Consider the following 17,053-nt stretch of genomic DNA (forward strand, 5'->3'; position numbering starts at 1 on the left):
TAGGAGCCTAAAAATATCGTCTACTTATTTTTCAATGAGACTTTATGAAATTTTATTTTGCTTTCTCATTTGAAATGACTACCTTTTTGTCTCAGAAATAAATTTCCTCAATTTCCGAAGAGTCAACTGATCAAATTTAATGCCCTGAAGGCATCCTGATGTCATACTAGAAGTCTCACTTGACAACTGACCTGTCCACTCCGTTCTGCTTAATAAACCCAAAAATTAAATTGAGCTAATGATCTTGAAGCATTTAAAATCTTATCGAGTTAAATCAAAATCAATTCTTTTGCAAGTTCTAACAGAAGGTAATTTCAGATAATGGCAGTAAGTAGTAATTCTCAATGTTGGATATTTCTCGTTTTTTCATTAGTACTGCAATCCAAAGGTGCTGAATATCCATGGACCTTCGACAATGACTTATTCGGAGGTATCATTTGTTATCTTTGTTGTATCCTATCACAAAACATACTGAGCAATGTTGCATTTAAATATCGATTGAAAAACCCTTAAAATGAAGTTAGTGCTTTAAGAAAATTAAAAGATACCTCAGGTATCAAAAGTTAATTATCTTAAAAGTTTAAAGATCGTTGAAATTAAAAGGTTTCGTGGTAAATAAAGTGTAATTCAAAAAATGCAAAAATCAATAAAGTAGTGCAAAGTATATGGCTCATTTCGCTCCATTCAAAATATCTCGAGAATCGTCAGAATGAGTTTTACTCGAATTTTAATAATGAACTCAGACCTTACGAGTTGTTCATTTAATTTTTTTATACAAATTCACTTAGAAGAATTATCAGTTAAAATTGCGCTCGTGATTGGCCATATATCATATATTTTGAGGCAGATATTTCGAGAATAAAAGCCATTTTCAAGTTTCGGTTATCACCATTCTCGGTTATCAGCAAACTTTTATTACTTTAGCAGCATTTATATCTGCTTCAATATTTTCCATTTTATTTCATGCGGAATAAATCTCATTTACATCACCGAAGAAAGATTCTGTCACCTTTTAATAGTGTAGGTTATTATAAGTCATTTACTATGCATTGAATTTAATGAATTCATTTTACTTCTTGTTTTAGCTAATGCTTATCAAAAATCTCCTTGAGTTTCCTAGCTTAAGTATGAGTAAGAAAAAAAGACCAAGTAATGTTTAAATGAATGCAAAATTAGATGACACATGGACATTCAGGGACTTTTGTCCATTGAGTATATCTTAATAGCACTTGAGTTTCCTGCATTCTAATTCAAAAGAATTGACATTTTAGATGCTAACAATTAGAAAATCATAATTTTTTTCTCCTTTACAATTCAAAAAACTGTGTAAAAAAATATTATTAAAAGATAGAGCAAACATTATTCATCGTGAGAGTTATAATCGTTTAATTACAGTATGCTTACTCGTATTCATCTCTTGGCTTGTAAATCCATTGTAGCAAGGTAAAGTAAGGTAAGAGAAAATGCAGAAATCATAAAAAATGGTTCAAATTTGATTTCATATGAAATTATCGATTGATACAATATAAGAGATATGATGGAATAGGAAGAAATTAATTTCAAGCGCATTTATTCTCTGGGCTCATTCTTTTCTATAATTAATGATGAAATGAAGCTTTATTGTGCACATTGAGTATATGCATTGGGACAAGAGGGTTTGGGACAAAAGGTACATTTGTTGTCTCCTTAAAAACTTCAGGCTTTTTAATTGCATTTGAATTTACTTCTAAAATTAAAAGGCTTGGAAGTATATTTGTCATCCAAGGTTCCTATTCGTTTTCCTTCCTCTTTCTCTTCTCGTTTTAACTAATCATTAACCCTTGGAATATCACACCATCAGTGTAATTAAACATTCTTGGCTTCAATGGCTAAAATTATTACTCGGTTTGCTTTGAAAATTTTCTTAGCATTTTCTCCTAGCAACAAAAAAAAGTGCTGATAATATACTGATGTCATCTCATCTTTGAACTAATATTCAAAGTAAAGGGTTGTAAAGGAAGCAGGTGAGAATGCACTCTGAATCATTTATTATGTTTATTGCTATATGACAGATTATATCTTGTGACAAAGTTTATCTCATTTCAGATATCATTTAACTCTTACTCCTTATCCCAGTTGCGCAATTTTTAAATCTCAAAACATCCTATTTTAAGAGTTATGTTCTCTGAACAATAAACTGAGTATATGCGATAGTGCTATAATTCTCTGAAGATGAACCAAAGTACAAAAACAGGAATGTCTAAGTTTGAATCACACTATGATCAATCATCCCATTCAAATATAATATTTTAAACAATGAATCACAATCAAAACAATAGGTTCGGATCTAAAAGGTATAGTAAGAGGTTTACTTAGGTGATGTTGATGAGATACGGTTTTTTCTGTGTTCTCGTTTGTCCTTCAGGCTAGTTCTGCGTGTGTTCTCGAAAAAACAACAGCATTATGGATGATGTATCTTCATGTTTCCCGATTAGAAGCCAGAGTGATCCATTGATGGTAGTCTATATAGCCAAGGCTGAGGTATTGTTTCAGGATATCCTTATATCTCCTTTTTGGGCTCTTCCTTCACGAAAACCGGTAGCCACTTCGCCGTAGAGCACAATCTTAGGAAGGCGGTGATCCTCCATCCTGAAGACGTGTCCAGCCCAGCGCAACTGGGCCAAACTGTATTTTCAGTGTAACTATGTCTTCAGTTCAGTAGTATGCCTCAGTATTAGCGACCCCTGCATGTGTGAGAACAGTAACATTAGATACATAGTCAACCAGTGGATGTTTAGGATTATTCGGGGACAGCGCTTGTGAAAGCGTTTGAGTCACAGATGCTGGCGGTAGATGACCCATGACCCACGATTCATGATTCAGAACCATTTAATAGAATAGAGGGGGGGCAATGGCTTTATAGACACTAATCTTAGTATTTCTCTTCAGATGTTTATTGCACCAAACTCTTTCATGAAAAGCCCTACATGCTTTCACTAATCTGTTGTCAATCTCTCTCTCTCTCTCTCGATCTTGATCTTTGCCCAAATAGCTGAAGTACTGGACTAACTTAAACTCTGATTTGCCTGTGGTAATGTGAGGATGTGAGCATCGATCTGAACATTTCCCGACTCTCTTCAGTTACCAATCGTACAGTTCAAGGTTTTTTTTCAGTAATTCAGCACATTACACAACAATCGGTAATAAGCGGATTGGATATAACCCTGACTATGACAAAGACGTTGAAGGTATACAGAAGGTGAAAACTGACAAGTCAGTTGGGATTGATGGTATTCCATCTGAGGTCTGGAAACATGGAGGTCATGCACTTCAAGCTAATTTTCATGAATTAGTTCTGCTGGACCGGTATAAATGAATAAGTAAATCGATGAATGAATAAATGAGTAATAAATGAACAAATAAGTAAGCAAATAAATAAATAAAAAAAATAAAGCAGACAAATAGATTAATTGATTCCGATTTTGCTATATATGTATATTTTCATTATATGTATATACTATAATCAAACTTGAAAGACTTAAAACCAGGCTTCAGGATATATAAAATTATGCTCATTTAGGCTTGAAAGAATAGCTTCTCTTTTCTTGATAATTATTTGATACATAATTTATACGAAGAGGGTATGCAGTATATGCTGAAGCATTTCGATTAAGAACACTTAAAATTATCCTTATTTAGTTTAAGCCAATCTCTCAATTTATATTCATTTATACATTCAATTAATATCCTTTACCAATCACGAATAATTAACAAATTTTCAATTGTTTACAGTACATTAGAATCAGAATATTCCATCCTGTCATTTCTTTCTCTGGAAGGGCTATTATGCAGAAGTATGTGTAAGATTTAATTTGTTATTAATTTAAGTGGAAAAATAAAACTTTGTCTTGATTAATAAATTGTTAAGTGCAAAGGAATAAATAATTGGTGTTTAAGGAAACTTTGCATGAAGCGAGAAAAACTTCAGATTGATTGAGTTTGTTCAGTCTCCAATTCTATCCATTAGACACAAATGAACAGTAAATTAAATTTGTCTTCAAAGCGTCGGAGAGCATGTTTTACGATAGTTTCAAATTCATTTGAGGCCTATCCAGTCTCAAACTTGCTCCTCTCTCACTACTTAAATTGGACTAGTCTTCGATCAGTCCAATTTTTGAGTATATTAGATTTGTTCCTTAGGTTGCCTTTGATTAGGTTAAATTAATTTGATGGTGTATCCAATCATCTACATCAATTCCATCCAATTAATCTAACAAGTGTTTGTTAGATTTCTTTTGTTTTTCCCTAAGCCTAAGCCTATTTCCGTCTTCTATAGTGAATTCGAGCAGCAGGCACTTAATATTCTAGATAGCTTGTTTATTAATATTCGCTCAAATTGCTACTGCTGCCCAAAATCAATGACAAAGATAGATAAATGTCTCTATTCTATCCTTACCTTCGGTATATCGGGAGTGTAAAGAAGCCTAGGTTAAAAGAAAAAGTGGTTCGAGCAAGAATAGTCCATATCACCAATAGCGCATTCTTAGACCATATCTGCTGTGTTTTGACCATCTGGGGCGCAAAGGAACTCTCGAGTACTCATGTAACATCTTCCAAGAATTGACTGAACCCGAAATCTATTTCTCCCAGGAATACTTTCTTTGGTAAATCTCTCCGGAATGCTTTCTTTGGTAAATCTCTCCGGAATGTATAAATTCCCTCTAATGATTTTTTCACTGAAATTATAAGAAGTCTCTGCAGTGACATTAAGAAATTTATTTTTTGAGAATTTAAAAATTTCTTGCCTTGTAATTGATATTAGTATTCGGTTCTTTTAATTATTTCTGTTGCATATCCAGCCCTTTTCAAGGGGAGCTTACCGTTTATGGTTGCTTGTTTCTAACAAGAAAATAAATAAGGATTTGGAACATTTCTTCTTGGCTTTCGCTTCCAAATAGTTTATACTGAATGCTTATTTCGATGAATGACCTTAATCGTGACCTTGAATAATGTCCCAACCTTCTGATTGTTTATTGTTCAACCTTGAATACTTTTACCTTATATATTTGGATCATATCATCATATTACAACATGAATTTTTAAAATTTTACCTATTCACATCCTTGACAAGAAATTCTTATCTTTTGCCGAAAGAAATTATTTTTTATTTTCAAGTGCAAAACTCTCAAAATTTTGTGCCTCAGCCATAACTCTTATAACCTAATGTGCTTGAACAGTTCACTTCATATTATAGTTCAGGTTACAAATCAAGAATTAATATATGAAATTAAAAATATTTAGTCAGGAAAATGGTTGTTGAGAATGTCGCACTTAGATGAATGACTAATATTGGGAAGAAAGAGTATTAATAAGTTCGTACTTAAATTGAATGTTAACATGAAACTCATGACTATTTTCAAATGAATGGCAAGTTCAAAAGCAAGAACTATTCCTGGGAAAAGTTTGCAAAAATTTTAACAAAAAAGTAATTATACATCGCATTCACTTTAAAAAATAAAATGTCGCTTGTAATAAGAAGTAAATGATGGCATTAAGAGAAACATATTGAGCTTGTGCTTTCATAGTTTTTTATTTTTGAAGTGTGAAATCACAGTATTAACGGGATATTTAGTTTCAAGTAGTTAACCAATCAACTAAACCCAACAATCTATGAAAAAGAAAAAAGGGGAAGAATGTCAGAATGCTTTTCAAAACTTTCAGTAGTATTTTAAGATACCTCGAACAATCTTCTCAATTAGAGAATCTAATTAAAAATAATTTATTGACGAAGAGTTTCACTTTCTCTCTCTCTCTCTCTCTTTCTCTCTCTCTGCATAAGCGCTTATGTACAAATATATTTATAAAGAGATTCAAAGCAGAAAAACTTTTGCTAGGAATTACTAATGGCGAAGAATCTTCTACTTCAGTAATTTTTGTTTTCGCCAGGCCTTTCTGCTATTGTTAATGGGAAATTGTCCATTACTGTCATATGAAAAACGTGAGAATTTACGTTTCATTTTTAATTGGTTACACGCAAAAAGTTAGTGAGACAATAAAAACACTTTCAGACAATTTCATAAAATAACAAAATTCCTGTTTTAAAATTTTTATTTTCCTTCGAAGTTTCATTTTTTACAACATTTCCTACTGATTTTTGATTTGGAATTTCTTGCAAATAGTATTACGTGACTTTTCCTGCTTATTCAACTTCTATTCTACGGTTTTTCTCGAAAATTAATTTATGGGAAAAGTAGGAAGTCGAAATTTGATAAGCAACTAAATAGGAAAAGAAATTCAAAATCTCTAATAGCAAATGGTCACAAGAGTTAACTACTAGAAGACCGGCTGACCGATAATCAACTTTCCGTATCGTTTCGGAAGTCTAAACAGAACATTTAACTGCTAACTTTTCAACAATAAATTGATAAAATGCGTTGAAATGGAAACAAGAAGGAAAAAGATACTTCTGAGTTAATAAATATGTTAAAGGTCCGATCATTGGAATCCCATCCTCTTCTTCATCCAGTTTCTTTACTTCTAATGTCACATTTTATTTCAATTTATGCAAAACAGATATTCCATGATACACTCATACATCCATTACTCATCCGCTAGTATCATTCTTAAGAATCAGATGGTACATTTTACTTATGATTTCCTCTTATCATTTGTTTAATATCAGTCATGAAAGCTTTGCTATACATATATATATATCATATATATATATATATATCGTTATCATATATATATATATAGAAAGAGCACAGCTCACAGAGTTGAATGTTTGCTAATTTGATTAAACTTTGGCCAATAGCTTGAACAATTCGACTAATGAAATTTCAATGGAATCTATTCATTAGCATTATTTACTCACTATCGAAATTTCATCAGAGTATTAATGATATCAATAATTGAGCGTTAATATTTAGCAAATATAAGTTATAATCTTTGTTTAAGGAGAGATGTGATTTAGTAAAAGATTGCTAGATTCAGGAGGATTGGCGTTAATGTCACATAGTAATTTAGTTGACATATAAGAAGGAAGTAATAAGTAGACAATTCAGGATAATTTCATAATTATGAAAATATTTTATCAAACTTCTATTATCATTTATAACCTTCTCCCATCCTCTTCTATCTAATCGTCATTTCTTGCATTCCTTCTTTAACGCTCCAATCCTTCGTTATCATTAGCGCTTAAGGGTAAAAAGGAATTAATAAAATAAATGGAAGGCTTAAAACAGCTTTTATTCGTCATAATAGCAATGTCCCACTACCTAATAGTGCCATTTTAAGAAAAGTGCCTTTAATGGTGTTCTAGAGAAAAGATTGCGTGAAGAGAAATAATCAAGGTAATGAGAGGTTGTAAGTCTAAGCTTCATAAAATTTCGTTTTCCGCCTCTTCTCTCCTCACTTCTTTTTCCCAATATAAAGTAGGATTAAAGAAAGCATTTGGGGGATAGTTACTAACTAACCATTTTAACCATTACTATCGTTCTTATCATTAGCACTACCAAAAAGCTAATAAGCAGAAATTTTTTTTTAATTTTAAAAGATTAATGATTTTTAATTCATTTTCAGATTTTAACTTCATGACACACTCTACGTCATTTTCATTACTTTCCATGCACATACTCCTCAAGATCATCTATAGGGACAATGAATTAGCTTTTTTAGGCATTAATTTTAAATTAAGAAATTCCAATAATCGATTCCTAATTTGATTAGCTAATTCCTTCTGATTCATAATTGCTACGATAAATCAATCTTTCATTGAATAGCTCCAAATTTGCTCTCATAATGAAAAAATGCATTAATGAAGGAAAAGCTTTCTTCTAAAACATATGATAAATGATAAGAAGTGAGGTCTTTCTCTCTTTCTCTCTCTCTCTCTCTCTCTCTCTCTCTTGTTAAGAGCTTTGGATTGCTAGTCTTCTTCCATGTTGAGATTCATTTTAATGACTAAACTGAGTTAATTTGTTTCTTCTAAATTTTGATAGATATGATGAAGTTAATTTTCATCATTCTGCAGCAAAGTATCGAAAATTCACGGATAAGCATGCTTTTAAAAGTTCGATTGAATTTGAAATTCAAATTTCAGCACAAGGAAACAAAAGGTATGATTCCATGGTTGATGAGTGCCTGTTTCTACCCTTGCATTATAGGTCCCGATTTCTGGGGCCTTGTCAACAAGCACTGGCGAATGTGTACTGCAGGACAATTACAATCACCAATCAATGTAGACCCGTCGGTGCTACTATACGATCCCGGTCTATTACCTCTTGATATTAATAAACATCAGGTACGCTCATTTTAATTGATAGCTGGCATTCAAGTGTTGTGTTAGAGATTTCCCATACAATTTATATAAGCTATTCCATTCACCAAGTTGATTGATCTAAAGCATAAATGAACTTTGACCTTCCTTGTCACCAATGATTTCTCTAGCTAATTTTTTCACATCGCTGGTATTTAATAATCATTGACCAATTTGACCAGCTAATATCATTAGGACCACTAGAAGAATCATTAACTTTATTTTCATATTACTGAGACCACTTCTGGTCATTAGCATCCTAAGTGCTGAGAATTTACTTCAATTCGAGGTGCAAGCAACATTGGAAAATATGGGTCAACTACCACTAGTGACTATCAATGATTCATTAATTGAACAAGGAAATATCAATATCAGTGGCGGTCCTTCATCTCCTTACAGGTGAGTGATTCGGAATATCTAAATACAATACCACGACTTCTACGTGTCTCATTTGATATTACATATTACACTATATAGTATGTTAACATGTATGTAATCTACAAGTACTGTAATATGCTACTGTATTTCCTTACAAAGACAGGTATCGATTACACCATGTTGTGGTACATTTTGGACTAGTAGCTAATAATGAACGAGGATCAGAGCATACCATCGATCGAATTCGATTCCCAGCTGAGGTAACTTCTTCCATTCTATTTTTTGCAGAGAAGTAAAGCTTCTTAATGCTTAAATAAAGGTCAAAGGTACTAACATCTCTACAAATACTTTCAGTGAGCAAAATGAGGGGAAGTTGTGTATATACAAGAAGGGTTACATTTGCAAATAACTAAAAAAAGTCCTGTGACTTTTAGGTACAACTATTAGCGTACAATACTGATTTATATGCCAATTTCACGGAAGCAATGTCACAGTCACGTGGCATTTTAGCCGTTTCAATAATTGTTGATGTAAGTGAACTTCTGTCGTAATTTTGCTTTTTGCATTACAACATTTTAACGGCGATAGTGTGTTTCGGATTTTTGTGGTTACTCGATTAGGAAATCGTGAACTGCTTTCCGATAACTTTATTCGGGAACTCTCAGAACAAATTGTGAGAATTTGATAGTCTTAGGAAAAATATGCATCTGAACAAACATTATAAGATTCAGAATCCCGCAAAACTTCTCTCAAGTGAAAGGAAGTTATTTCAGCTTGGTACAATATCAAACACTGAACTGCGAAAATTAACTGTCGCGTCACAGAGTATTACTTACAAAGGTTTTCATTTCATCAGATGACAGTTAGTCGTATAAGTAAAGTAATTGGGAAAATGACCAAATGGATTGATACCAATAAATTTGCAAATATTTGGGTAAATCTGGCATAATTAAAAAGCTAATACTGTAACGAAATGAAAATGAGAACAGATCTGTTTCAGGCACAAAAACGATACTTAAACGATTCAGTGCGTACGGACTTCTACCACAAACTCAAGATTATATAACATATGAAGGGTCATTGACATTTCCAGGTTGCTTTGAAACAGTTACCTGGGTTATCATGAATAATCCCATATATATAACCAAAGAAGATGTATGACCTTTCTTTAATCTTTTAAACTTCAGAAATTTAGCTTAAACTTGCTTTGTTCTTATTTTGAAATAATAACATACAAAGAATAAAGAGAGATTGTAAGAGGGTAAAGTGAAATAGAAAAGGGTAAATAAATAGAAAAGAATCGAAATCACATCAGTTACAGTGCTCTGAAATCACAATCTAAATATTTTTTTAGCTGCAAATTTGGAATGATCTTCAGCAAACTGAAACCAAGCAACTTAGTCCAGTTTTAATGTCACCCAATTATCGTCCATTAAAGCCTCTGAATGGGCGCCTTTTACGCACAAATATTAATATCAGATATAAGGTGAATTCATCTATCACTTCGATTTTACTTGGAGATTTTGTTGGAAATATATTTGAAGAATATTTAAATTTCGAATCAAAATAAGTAAATTGGAATTTAAACTCTGATATGGAATTTTTTGACACCAGACCATTTCATTTTTAGACGTCAAGTTCATTTTATCTATCAATATCATTATTTTGATTGGTGCATACTAATCAATAGTCCTAAAGCACTTTCTTCAGGTGAAATGTTTTCATTGCAATTTTAACCTGTATGGGTTCATTTGCGCTAACAAATAGTATCTACAAGACATTCAGCAGAGTTGATGCAAAAAAAGTATAATTTACAGAAACGAAAAAAAAAGGCGCTTTCAGGCCAAATCACCACAATCATGTCCGAGCAACCTGTATATCGATATGGGTTACAAGGCAAATCCTAGACGCTTTTCTACGTTGTCGTCATCAGTTGTGAAGCGGAGCTTAAATGATAATAATTCAGAAGTTCGTTGACAATAATCATTATTGCCACTGGACTTCCGCAATTTCGAAATATCAGGCTACAAATTAGATAGATAAACTATCATAATTTTGGATTCCAGAAACGTGAAATGTTTCTCTAAAGCAATCGATGACAAAGATATGCTTAAGAAAATGCTTTTCAGGTGATCAAAGATGCGTATGGCAAGTTGAATATATATTTTTTGCTTTCAGGATAAACCGGAGAATAATTAGTCAATTTTGTAAAGATAATAGTTTGAAGAACTGTCAGGAGTCTTCGGAAAATTCCAGAATTTGTTAGAAAAGACTGCGAAGTTGTTTGAATTTTCTCTGACACTTTTAATTCACTTGGTTTTTAAGTAATCTATTCTTAAGTCTTTATCATTTTGAAGAAAAAAAATTAGCATCTTAGACTTCGTTCTATAGATCACCGAACGGTTCTGGTAATTCCTGATAGTTAGTGATAATCATTTGATTGGTGATTTAGTTGTGTGCCTTTCTGTGCAGTTATTTTTATTGCAAACATAGAAGAATATGTTATATATGTGATGCATATTGCAATTTAAAAAAAAAAAATGCTTTTTATCAATGATCTGATGATTAAGGTAAATTTGGTTTTGATAATGGAAATAGATAGAATTCGAAATGATGAGTAAGGCTGATCTTCTCAACACTTTAGTCTATTGCAAAGGTTTTATTTTGACAAGCAGAGTAGTACATACTATACACAAATGCTCCGACACATCAAGAAAATAAAGAAGAAATAAGAAATTTGAAGATATAAGCCTTAGTTTTTGAATGATAGAATTATCTATCACATGCGATAATTACTGTTTATCATTCTCTATCCTTGAATTTAGAGATTTTGTTCACCAATTCATAGATTATTGATAGGTTATTATGCATTAAAACTTATTCATGACATATATTTGCTAGGTAATATGACTCACTTCTTAGCCGTATTTTTGCTTAGTACTTCGACAGCTTCAGTAAATGATGACAATTCGCCTTTGAAGCGATTTAATCCATCCTTCAGATCTTCTATTCCTCTTATAACCTCCACTGAATCTGTATATGGATCATAGGTAACCATAAATGGACGTTGAAAATTTTGCGCGAAGACTCTAAAATTTATTCATTCACAATGGCAAATGAACTTAGTTTAATGAAACACAATAGAAAGCTGAAAGAACTCGACACTTGGATTTCTCGAAATAAACCATCTGCTAAACTATTTTATTTCATTCCATTCATACTTCAATTTTCTATGATTGGAAATATTTGTTCTTAACTTTAACAAACTCTCTCGAATTCCTTGCAACATCCTATGTGCAAACTATATATGATAAAATTAAACTCAATGATAACTATCACCTGATAACTTGTCAACCGGAAAGCAAGATGTTCCGATAATGAAACTTAGAAAAGGGCATGAAGTAATGCTACTTGATTACATATTTTGTTGAGAAAAGATTTCTTTGTCAATTAAAAGAAATTATTTCAAGCGGGAAATAATGGCAGTAACAAATAAACATACGGAGAGAAACTAAACTGATTATGGAATTTCAGTTTTTAGTTTCATTAATAGCAGGATGGTACATACCTTAGTTTAGTCACTGCATCAAAAATTGAATCAGCAACGAAATAAAGTGGCTGATAATCGAAATCTTCATACTTTTGCAATGCTGCACGTTGTGGATTGAAAACTTCATGTTGTGGTTTATCTGAGCACGCATGCTGAAATTCATTTCTTCAATTAAATCCCAATCTTTCTTGTTGGCGTTTTATTATTATTACTCTCATTATCATTATCGTTATTATCAACTATTATCACCAAAAGATATTGTTTCTTAATAATTCCAACAATAATTGTGCTGTAAAATTTTATGCCACACCGGGAATCATTGAATGGTGAGATGAAACATCAACCATACCTATTTGCCAAAGGAGATCGACTTTCGAATTAGTTCATTTATCTCTGTGGTCATTTTCCCTTCAGATTAAAAACTTCTCATTCGAACCTAACTTTAAATTCAGAAGTTTTAACACAAAATTTATTAAAATTAGCTTATTAGCACACGGTAGAAATCATACGTACCATAAGTTCACCATATGATGAAAGCAATCCGGCACCGATAGCTTTTAGTTGACCATTTTGACGACACAAACCGAATTCAACTGTGAACCAGTAAACCTGACGAATTGCTTCATTATATTTAAAGTATCTATTACAGCAGCAATTACAAATACAACGATTACAGTAAATATCGTGATAAATGCATTGCACGCATGTAAATCAGGTATACTGTCCAAAAAATTCCGCTTCCAAGTAATGGAACAGGGGTTTAAAATACCGTAGCAAGTTGTTCGATCTGTTCATCAGTTGCACCCAACGAGAGAAGTCCAATTTGCTGAGAAAACTGGGCAATGAGCGGATCCGCAAACATCGGACAATGTCCAATAAATTCATGAATTAAATCCGGTTCCGGAGAATGATGAGGTGAACCATGATGTCGAATATATATAGTAGTCTAACAATGAAAATGAATAACAACCAGTCTAAGGATTTTCAATAGATCCTGGAATTTAAGCGTTGAAAACAAAGTTATGATTTTTCGTTTTAAAAAAAAGACTAACTTGGAAAGTACGAAATGCTAAACCAGCCAAGAAATCACGTGCTGAAAGTAATCCAGCACATGGCCGAAGTTTAAATCCGGTTCTACCTGGAAAGCAAATCATCAACAGTCATTTCTGAATTACTCATAATAAAATTTTTCCTTTAAATTAAATTTGATTATGCATAATATTAGTACTTCATATAACTAATAGATTGATCTTATTTAACAGTAATATGGAGATATATTGAAGGTTAAAGCTCTACAAATTTCAAAATTTTGATAATACGATGAATCTTGAACCTTGTTAATACGATGAATACAATTAATCTTGTTACTTTTATGCATGAAAAATTAAGGGATAACAAGATGAGACGCAAAAATGAAAAAAAAAAAAAAGAAGTAATGTCTCAGATAGCAGATGGCCTTGTCTTTAAGGCCTCAGATGAAAGTAATGCCTCAGATGACCTTGTCTTTAAGATTTTTCGGAAAAACAAAAGTATCAAATATGGTTTGAAGTACGATTTTTTAAACGAATTTGGAAACAATTAATTACTTTATGGTATTAAATAACACAATGATTAGAATGTTTAGGAATTTTGTAAATTTTACTTTGTAAATATCTATCAATAAGCGATAATTTCGGTATTCGAGTGGACTCTAAAAGGCCTTCTAGTTCCATCTGTCTGAAATTCTGTTGATACTCGACGCAGGTATGAGAAGGATGCAGTGATTTCAACTTGTTGAAGACAACTTCCCAAGTTTTGTGCTCTTCCGGAGTGTATTCAATGTCCGGCAACTTCTCGCCACTGAAACGGAAATTTGCTTGAAATTTCAATGAAGATTATCACTGACGAATAACTGGAAAATCACATTTTGCATTTCCACATGTCATCACCGAGGTAATTTTCGTCCTAAGAGCAACAGATTAAGACATGAAAAGAAACTTAAGGCTTAATTGAGGACGAAAAAATTTGAGGTTTGGCCATCAACAAACTTACTATTTATAAGCTTTGGCGATGGCGTTCAGTTGCTCTCTTCGTTGAATATAAGCTTTATCACCGTATCCCTAGAATAATGACTGTATCAAATTGACAACAACCACCTAGGACACTCTTCTTACCCCGCGTTGTACATATTCTGGTAATAAATGAGCATGAGAAATGACTCACTATACCGGTCAAAAAATCATTTCGTTTCACTAAGCAGATTGCCAATGATTTTTGTCAACATTTCTATTTTTTGCATTTCTGATCTCATTTTCTGAAAACTTTTTCCCAAAAAAGAGCTACGAGAAGTTGACAAAAAAAAAAAAAAAAATGACATGTTTACAAGTACGGTACCGGATGTCGCGGGTCAGATGTTGGTTCGTACTTTATCACACAGTGATAACATTTATCCAGATCGGAAATATGCTTCGGAAACCATGGAACTGAAAAGAATCATACAACTGAATTATTCTTTATTTTTAATAACATTTTAACTTTTCTGAAAAATTAGCATGAATGAAGAAAGTGATAAAAACTTGGACGAAGTTTTTTGAGCCCCTTTTATAAACACCCAAAATGAAATATTTCAACTCTCCAATTCAGCATTTTTTGTAAATAACTGAAGCTACTTTTTTCTAATGATCCATCGGTACTATTATAAATGTTTAGTCGTCGGATGTGATATCGACCTGCTAGACATTTTGCTGCCTTCAGGAATGCATCTTTCGTGCATTCACAATCAGTAAAAATTTCAAACTTCACTGAAAAAGAACTAATTAATTATTAACTTCCTCAGAAAAAACTCAGATTTAAGCAAATGAACGAGTGTTTTTCCGGAAATTCTCATTTTCCAATAAAAAGAAAAATCGATATTTCATAAAAATCAAAGAAATTGTTTAAAATAACTTTTAATCGTTAAGACTTTTAGTTGCAACTGATAAATGCACTTGATAATTGGTAGTTATTCTAATTATACAAAAAGTTCGCTGGGATAAAGAACAGTCACCTGTCCTCCATTTTACCCCTAATGTTTATTTTTGACAAACAGTTATTTCTTCATAGTATATTAAGCAATCTATTCCAACACATCTAAAACTTTTATATTGAAATCTCTTTCGAAATTTTCGAAACCTTTCAAGTTTTTTTTTGAATCCATCATCATGTACGACCCATTTCTTTCCTGCTCCGGACGTATTTCCAGATGTTTGAGACGTACACCGTTCATTTCATATTCCATCAAAATTGTTGATAAAAACTGAGCGCTATCTTCTGTTGGAGAATAAACAAACGAAATAAGTAAAGCCTTTAATTACTAAACAATATTTATACAAGTAATAAAACATTTAAAGAGCTAAAATTCAATCTAACGGCTTTTTTTATTTGCTAATTTGATAGAGATTAATTACAGGAAGTATTTTCATGAAAGTAAGTCGAAAGCAATTACCTTCGGCGGCCAGTACAACAGCGATTCTTATCGGTACATCGGCGTCAAATGACCAAATCAGTTCGATGCCTTCATCATTCAGTTCCTTTAGGATCTAAATAAGTCCATGAAGGCTGTGTAATAGTGAAAGATGGACGGTTGCAAAGAAATAAAAATGCGGAAAAGGTTGGTGATTCTGATAATGTCGCAGGAAACGAAAGGATCGCACAAATAGACGGCGAGCTTCATTCATCAAGCTATCTTTGTTATAATCGGAAATAGAAATTCTATAACTTTCTCCGCTTCTTTGACCTATGCAAGTATTGCCTCTTTAAAGTTTCGGAGGTCATCCCTTCACACAACTTTGTCGCAAGAATCTCTTTCTGTTACTGCATTTTTGCTTTTGAGTGGAGATCAGAGGAAACTAGTTATGGTTAGGCTAAACTAGTGACAATAGACCGCTTTGACTTTGAGAAATCTGACTAGACTAATCAATGTTTTATCTTAATAGAGAGGAGAAATCATTGCAGAAAATAAATGTTAAAGATATCGATCTCTTTTTTCCACTTTTTTTTTCTAAATCAGTGAAAAACAAAAAAAAAGAAAGAATTGAAGGAATGAAGATAGTTACAGGCTTATCTTATGTAATAACCAACTAGATCTGAATATTCCATTAGTGTCATTGTACTGTGGCAAATATTTTTTAAGACATATTTCAAAAAAATCCAGAAAAACTTTCCCTTTTAGAAGTTCTCTCAAATAATCGATAGCACTTGGTGGAGGAACTTGGCTAGGATTGTTTCGAGAAATCCTTTGAATACCGTATCTAATTTTTTCAGCCATTTTACCAGAAAACGTGCCGCCAAATTTGACCGAATATTGGTGATGATAAAAACTAAGATAAACTATTCTTCTAACTTACACGAGCATATTCCGGTGATTCCGCAATTTCTTTCCGATGTTTTTCAACATTTTGTTGTTTTATTGCAGCATTCTGTAAGCGATCAAGACTAGCCTGACGTACCAAACTATCTCGCCTGCCGAATTTTGACATATCCTTTAATAATTTCTGAATCAGTCCAAGTAACTTCGAAATGGTGCTCAAGAATAAACATACTAACGTTTCTTCAATATTTGCTATATTGAAAGGATATCAGAAACAGAATTCTGTAAATCATGGAGAATACTGTTATTATAATCAGTCTATGTTAAAATGGAAATATTCGAAGAAAAACTATAACTAGCGGCAAACAGAAAAAAGTTGAATGTTAAGGTAATAGCAACTTTGTGGTGCTTTTAAATTATGCTTTTGGCTGGTGAATAATTACAGCACTGAAATACACCCTCTATTGAGTCTAAATACTTCCGCAAATGACAACAGTATGAC

At 32.4% G+C, this 17,053-nt stretch overlaps 3 protein-coding genes across 3 annotated transcripts; 2 read left to right on the forward strand and 1 right to left on the reverse strand.

Moving 5' to 3' along the window:
* Nucleotides 1-1,396: 1,396 nt before the first annotated feature.
* LOAG_02147 (hypothetical protein) lies at nucleotides 1,397-3,850 on the forward strand (the record flags this gene model as incomplete). Its single annotated transcript, XM_003137685.1, has 3 exons — nucleotides 1,397-1,443; nucleotides 3,154-3,345; nucleotides 3,772-3,850. 3 exons carry the CDS (start codon nucleotides 1,397-1,399, stop codon nucleotides 3,848-3,850), a joined length of 318 nt encoding a protein of 105 aa, XP_003137733.1.
* A 4,224-nt stretch (nucleotides 3,851-8,074) lies between these two features.
* On the forward strand, nucleotides 8,075-10,740 carry LOAG_02148 (hypothetical protein). The gene is made up of 8 exons (XM_003137686.2): nucleotides 8,075-8,281; nucleotides 8,586-8,695; nucleotides 8,838-8,934; nucleotides 9,109-9,204; nucleotides 9,448-9,514; nucleotides 9,675-9,829; nucleotides 10,029-10,160; nucleotides 10,517-10,740. Exons 1-8 carry the CDS (start codon nucleotides 8,099-8,101, stop codon nucleotides 10,649-10,651), a joined length of 975 nt encoding a protein of 324 aa, XP_003137734.1. The 5' UTR covers nucleotides 8,075-8,098; the 3' UTR covers nucleotides 10,652-10,740.
* Nucleotides 10,741-11,585: 845 nt separating this feature from the next.
* Nucleotides 11,586-16,720, reverse strand: LOAG_02149 (tryptophan hydroxylase 1; the record flags this gene model as incomplete). The annotated part of the gene is made up of 12 exons (XM_003137687.1): nucleotides 11,586-11,763; nucleotides 12,243-12,376; nucleotides 12,738-12,833; nucleotides 12,994-13,170; nucleotides 13,277-13,362; nucleotides 13,867-14,063; nucleotides 14,256-14,323; nucleotides 14,598-14,686; nucleotides 14,873-15,004; nucleotides 15,375-15,512; nucleotides 15,688-15,781; nucleotides 16,589-16,720. 12 exons carry the CDS (start codon nucleotides 16,718-16,720, stop codon nucleotides 11,586-11,588), a joined length of 1,521 nt encoding a protein of 506 aa, XP_003137735.1.
* Nucleotides 16,721-17,053: the final 333 nt, after the last annotated feature.

Source organism: Loa loa (assembly GCF_000183805.2).
Source record: "Loa loa unplaced genomic scaffold supercont3.24, whole genome shotgun sequence".
NCBI lineage: Eukaryota > Metazoa > Nematoda > Chromadorea > Rhabditida > Onchocercidae > Loa > Loa loa.